Source organism: Kryptolebias marmoratus, linkage group LG3 (assembly GCF_001649575.2).
Source record: "Kryptolebias marmoratus isolate JLee-2015 linkage group LG3, ASM164957v2, whole genome shotgun sequence".
Lineage (NCBI taxonomy): Eukaryota > Metazoa > Chordata > Actinopteri > Cyprinodontiformes > Rivulidae > Kryptolebias > Kryptolebias marmoratus.
This window is the reverse complement of record NC_051432.1, coordinates 4,443,807-4,450,653: the sequence shown is the minus strand read 5'-3', so window position 1 is coordinate 4,450,653 and position 6,847 is coordinate 4,443,807. Positions and strand designations below refer to the sequence as shown.

At 40.9% G+C, this 6,847-nt stretch overlaps 1 protein-coding gene across 3 annotated transcripts in view; it reads right to left on the bottom strand.

Moving 5' to 3' along the window:
• Window positions 1-6,847, bottom strand: part of LOC108228442 (protein NLRC3-like) — a 17,909-nt gene that overhangs the window by 6,225 nt on the left and 4,837 nt on the right. For all 3 annotated transcript variants that reach the window (XM_025003235.2, XM_025003236.2, XM_037974806.1), the window contains exons 5-7: window positions 5,828-6,847; window positions 2,881-3,054; window positions 383-556 (exon numbers count right to left, since the gene is read on the bottom strand). The exon at window positions 5,828-6,847 is cut by the window's right edge and continues 877 nt beyond it. In XM_025003235.2, the coding sequence (XP_024859003.1) occupies window positions 383-556; window positions 2,881-3,054; window positions 5,828-6,847 (1,368 nt within the window). The remainder of the gene's footprint in view (window positions 1-382; window positions 557-2,880; window positions 3,055-5,827) is intronic.

Genomic DNA, 6,847 nt, shown 5'->3' with positions numbered 1-6,847 from the left:
TTTTTTTTTTTTTTTTTTTTTTTTACAAAAATTATTTAGGGGGGCTTGAAAACAGGCCTATTGACGCCACTGTTTTTGAACTGGACCTGACATTGGGTGGTTTACATGACAAAAAAACTTAAACCATTTTTTACTTTTACACATAGATTTCATGAATCACAAACTGTGTTGTCATGTATTTGTGTTCAGTGGAGAATAATTTAGATCAGGTTTGATAAAACCCAAGATTGTACATTTTGACCCAGAGCTGATATAAGATGGTCTAAATATTCAACTTTTGAATTGAAAAAAACATTTTTATAAATCAATAAATTCTGAAGTATCAGTGAATGATTTTAGTTGGACAAACATAGAAATCCTCTAACAGCTGCAGTGAACTGACCTCAGAACCTCCAGTCTACAGTTTGGACTCTCCAGGAAACCACAGAGCTCCTTCACTCCAGATGCAGACAGATGGTTCCGACTCAGGTCCAGTTCTGTCAGAAGGGAGGTGTTGGACTTCAGAGCTGAGACCAGACAAGCACAGCTGATCTCTGACAACCTGCAGCCCTCCAATCTGAATAAAGAAAAAAAGGTGTGAGCTGAAGCCAATAGGATGCAGGTTAAAACTGAAATATGAACTAAATTATTGAACTGCACAGAATTAGTTTTACTGAATATCAGAGCCACAAAAACATTATCTATTAAAGGCCTAGCAATCCTTGAAGGAATGCATATCACCCGCCGCCTTTCATCCTAGTTTTACATTAAGATCATCTAATGATGAGAAAGTTGAAGCGTTTTGGTCAAACCTTGGAAATAACGTTATGAACGATCTCATGTAATATTCTGAGATCTCACCTGATCTGTTACAGCTCAGAGTCTGTTGAGGAGGACTCTCAGCTACTACCACACCTTATTTTGTATCAGTATCTTGAAAATTCACTGATATACATATATTTTTGTGCAGGCTATGTTTGATTAGCTGTGGACGCCAAATTGAATTGGGTTTTGTCCAAAAGTTAATCAGTTGTAGATGTTCATTCAATCATTACTTTCTGAGAGTTTCAGGTCATTCTGTTCTGTGAGGCCAAACTTCTCCAATCGAAAGCTGATCCAACACGTGTGATGACCCAATAAACCACATCTGCTCATAACAAGGAGCAGCTGGGGGGGAAATCCTAAGATGATTTTTACCTTCTCTCCATTAGCTCCCAGTAAAACTCAGAATGGAATTTAAAATATTTTTTCTAACATACAAAGCTCCCAACAACCAAGCTCCATGTTATATTAAAGATCTTATTGTTCCATATTTTCCTAACAGAGCACTTCGGTCTCAGGCTGCAGGTTTACTTGTGTTTCCTAGAGTTTCTAAAAGTAGAACAGGAAGCAGAGCTTTCAGTTCTCAGGCTCCTCTCTTGTGGAACCAACTTACAGTTTCTGGCTGTGAGGCAGACACTCTGTCTACTTTTAAGACTAAGGTTAAAACTTTCCTTTTTGATAAATCGTATAGTTCAGGTTGGTTTGGGTTTCCTGACCTATCCCTTAGTTCTGCTGCCATAGCCTTAGACTGCTGGAGGACAAATTGACCGCATTTTCTCACTCTGCTATCTTTACTCACTCTACTCTCCATATAAATATAGAGTGAGTAAATATTTGCATCAAATTGCAAATATTTTATTAACATGTCTTTCCCACCGAAACTACACCTGTACCAGTCATTCTGTGTTTGTCTGTGTCCCTTTCCTGTTGAGGTGTCTGTGCTACATCTGTGCTGTCAGGCGATGGTGCCTGAGTTCAAATTTGAGACATTGTCTTCAGGTGCAATCCCTTCTTGGGAAGTGGATTGTGGGCTTTTAAGCTCACGTTGCTGAAAACAATTGTGATAAATACAATTATGGAGGGTTCTCTGTTGCATGTCTCAAGACCCCAGCTTTTTACCATAAAAAGAATTGAATGTATTCAAATCTATACGGTTGAGTCTGTCCCAGTGGGATGTGTGTGTGTTTTATTCTACAACTGGGTGTGGTAAATGTTTATAAAAAGAAGCAGCCCCGAGAGGAACGGGGGATTTCACTGATTGGGCCAGAAGATTTGGCACAGACTCTGTTATTTTGAATAAACTCTCACTGTTCAAGAATAACTTATGTCTGTAAAGTCATTTCTTTGATTTCATTACATCACTTCTGCAATTTTGAAGACCCAGAAGAACGTCCATATTTAAAGACACTTCACTGTCCTCTCAAACCTCAGCAAGTCAAAAGGAGATGGACGCCAGTCCTGAGCCTGGTTCTGGTTTTGGTTTTGATGGAGGTGTCTTCTATTTAAAGGGAGTCCTTCCTTTCCACTGCTGTCAATGTGCTGCTCAGGAAGGAAAATTGCAAGAAATTGAAGATTTGATATAATCTGCTGGCTTCCTTAGATAAATAACTTTTACTAGTTGGTAATTTATAATGTACTTTATGTGAATGTTTTGTATTATAATTGGAATGACTTGACTGTAATACATGATTGGACTTGTGTTTTCTTTTGTAAAGTGCCCTGACATGACTACTGTTGTGAATTGTAATTATATACTAAATTGCAACACTGGATGAAAATATATCTTGTGACATTGCAGAAGCTTATCAAAACAATGCCATAGCAAATGCGTGACACAATCAAAGATAAAGGCGGTCCAACTAAATATTAGATTGTGTAACCTTTTTTTTGGTTGCAACTTTTTTTTTGGCCAGGCAGTGTATTTAATCCAGTAAAAGTTATTTAAAGGTTAAAACAAGCAGCAAACCTGTTTTTAGATGTTTGGAAAGGGAAAATTCAAAACAGATGAGTTCAAGTTCAACTTCTGACCTGAATGAAATATTTATAAATCAATACATTTTCAAATATTAGTGAACTGACCTCAGAAACTCCAGGCTACAGTTTGGACTCTCCAGTCCAGAACACAGATGCTTCACTCCAGAGTCAGACAGAGGGTTATCACTCAGGTCCAGTTGTTTCAGATGGGAGGGGTTGGACTTCAGAGCTGAGGCCACAGCATCACAGTGAGTCTCTGAGAGTCCAACATCAGCAGCTCTGTCATGATAGAAAAAGTAAAGTCACTTGTAATAAAATCAGCCAATCTGTCTGTTAAACACAGACTGAAACCATCTGATGACTAAACAGTGATGTCATAATCTGATGAACATCTGCTTTTCACATCTGGGCTTCATCTCATCCCATCTGACTGTGTTTGACATGACACAGTGAATGTCTTCAGCTTCATTCAGAGCTGCAGACCTTTAATGAAAATCTTTGTTTTGCTTTAATCTGCAGATGAAGGAGGGAACATGGCGTTACATTTCTGCTTCCATCATGTCCACAGTCTGTCAGTGGGATCTGATCCAGAGTCAGAATCAAGACGTCTGCTTTAGAAAAACACTTGGACTCTTTTCTACTTTTCCTTTCAGCTCAGAACATTTGGACTGAGTTCAACTCAGTGAACAGTTCCAGCTGGAAAGATGATCTCTTTGCTTCCTGTTCCTGTCAGCTCCAACTGTTCACGTCCACATGCAGGAAAATGCTGCTGATATCAAGCTTTAAGGTTCAGAACATTTCAGCAGGTTGGTGGTGGTGGGGGGTTATTGTTCAGCTGCAGGGGAGACATGGGCCAATGCTTCAGAGTCATGGAGTCAACAAATGAAGTTTAGAGGAAGATTCAAACAATTTAAACCTCACAAACTCACAGCTGTTCAAGCTAAAGCTACACTGTAAAGTTTTCCTCTGCTTCACTTTGAAATCAGACAAATATTTGACTCTTTGACTCCATTTTCTCAACCATCTGAGGCCAAAGTCAACTGGTGGAAAAGTCCACCATGTAACATTTGTTCAGGAGCTTTGATATGTTTAAGGTAACAGAAATTTGTTCTGTCATGTTTTAGAATCTGATAGCTCAGTTAGCCTGTTAGCATAACTTCCTGCTTTTCTACACTGAGATATGACTGCTGTCTGCTGCAGGTAAGACTCTGATTACTCACAAGGACTTCATACAACCTCACTGCAAACAGTCTGAACATGTTTGGAAGAGAAAATAAAAACAGAAAACTTCAAATCAGTGGAAGTATTGTGTGAATATATTTAGATTAACCAGTAGGGAGCAGTAATGGTCAGAACTCCACCAGGACTGGGATTCAGAAACCAGTTCTGTTCAGGGGTCTCATTTATAAAACTGGCGTACGCACAAAATGGGGCCTGAAACCTGCGTATGTCATTTTCCATGCAAAGTTTGTGATCTATAAAAAACAAACTTGATGGGAAATGTGTGGTCCCTCACGCCAACTCTGAGCCATGCGTACCATATACGCTTGTTTTGGAGACAGGGGAAACTGGCAACAGATGGTGAAGTGGGTAATTGAAACCACACTGCATCATTATTCCTCTCAGATATTTATTTTCACTCCATAATCAAACTTTAACCTTAGATCGACTTTATCATAAGCTTTCAAAACAGCAGTATTATTTATGCTTCCGCTGGTGAGCCAGAAGTTTTCTCCCCATCACATTCCTCTCCCTGGATGATCCCCAGGGTGATGTGTCCCACAGATTAACACACGAGGGAACAATGGCTCCTCCCTCAGGAGCTGCCTCCTAACCTCCTTTCCAAACCCTCAGAGCACAGAAGAGGCGCATTTTAATACCGCTCACAATCGTGCGCGCTCCCTCAGGGTTGGGCGCCCGATCAGTTTTTGACAGACCATCCTTCTTTCAAAAGGTGTCAGTTCGGGTACACCCTCACCCCCACCTGTGGCTGACATGCTCTGGTGGTGGCCGGTTAGTCACTTTTTTGCCTCCACCCTAAAATCTGACCATTTTTTCTCCACCTCGGCCACAGCCCTCTCTGTCCCACTCAACAGTGATAACAACGTGTTTCCACTCACAGTGGTTCCTTTTATTTGTAACGCCACGACTACGGCTCCCAAAAATGATATTTTTTCTGTTCTCCACCTCATTCACCAGCACATCGATTTTTGCCTCTGTGAAATTTAGTTTCTTCGCTCTTTTCTCTGTGGTTGCCATTGGTAACCATGAAATAACATTGATCAGCTGGCTCATTTACACCTTCATTCATGAGGTGCTTTGCATTGACCATTTATGGTTGAATGTGGGCGTGTGAAGGGCAGAACCTGAGGTGGGTAACTTTTAGGTACATATGTAATCTATAAAGGGAACTTGCTTGCTGGTGTGCGTGTGCATGGTTTTATAAATCAGAATTTTTTTTGGCGTATGCCATTTTTGGCTTTTGGGCGTACACACACTTATAGTATGAATCCTATGCAATCTTTTATAAATGAGACCCAAGGACTCTAATATTTGCACCGAGCTGAGACCCAGGAGGACTTCATCTGCTTCCTGTCAGACTCTGAGCTCTGTGTGGACAGACTTCAGACAGCATCGATGGATTTATGTTGTCTTCCTAAAAAGGAACTAAATTAATCAAGTTCAACCTCAACTAAACTTTGATCCAGAAAGAGGACAGCAGAGGGTTGACTTTTTACCTCCAACTTTTAGCTAAATCTGAACTTTGAGGTATTTTTATCCACATTATTTAAAAGGTTTGATGTTTCTGTTTAAACTGAGCAGATGTTTGTCGACCAAATCCACATCTGCCCACATGAACAAAATGAGAGAAATACAACATTTCTAAGTTGACCTTAGACCCTGTAAACTTGTTCAGTAATTTCTATGAAAATGTTTCAGTTATTAGTTATTATTGCTAGTTATTAGAGCCATGGCTCTAATAACTAGCAATAATAATTCAAACTGCTGATCTACACTGACTGATGATGGTAATGAACACATCTGGACTCACCGAAACTTCCTGCAGTTCCTCACAGCTGGAATCAGTCTCCTTTGTCCCTCCTCTGATGTGTTATACTTCTCCAGGTCCAACTCATCCAGAACCTCCTCTGACATTTGCAGCATGTAGGCCAGAGCTGAACACTGGATCTCTGAGAGTTTCTTCTCTAATCTGTTCTCAGACTTCAGGAACTCTTGGATCTCCTGATAAACTGAGAGGTCCTTCATCTCCATCAGACACTGGAAAATGTTGATGCTTCTGTCTGGAGAGATTTTATCACTGTTCATCTTCTTCAGGTTGTTGATGACTCTCTGGATGGTTCCTGGACTGTTCTCTGTCTGACCCAGCAGGCCTCCTAAGAGTCTTTGGTTGGACTCCACAGAGAGGCCATGAAGGAAGCGAACAAACAGGTCCAGGTGGCCATTTTTACTTTGAAGGGATTTCTTCATGACTCTGTTTAGGAAGTCATCCAGAGATGAGTAACTATAGTCTTCTCCCAGAAACCTTTTCATGAACAGGAATTTATTTACATTTGAATAAGGATCCTTATCATGATTATAATCTTTCTCCAGAAACCTCTCCATCCCCTCCATGTTCCTGCTGGTGGAACAGTGGAACATGTAGACTGCAGCCAGAAACTCCTGAACGCTCAGATGAACAAAGCAGTAAACTGGTTTCTGGAAGATCACACACTCTCTTCTGAAGATCTCTGTACAAACTCCTGAGTACACTGAGGCCTCTGTGACATCAAGACCACACTGTGTCAGGTCTTCCTGGTAGAACATGATGTTTCCTTCCTCCAGATGTTCAAACGCCAGCCTCCCCAGCTTCAGAAGAACTTCCCTGTCAGTCTCCGTCAGCTCCTGTGGACTGGTCTCAGGTCCTTCATGGTACTTGTTCTTCTTCCTGTTTGTCTGAACCAGCAGGAAGTGTGAGTACATGTCAGTCATGGTCTTGGGCAGCTCTCCTCTCTGCTCTGTGGTCAACATGTGGTCCAGAACTGTAGCAGTGATCCAGCAGAAGACTGGGATT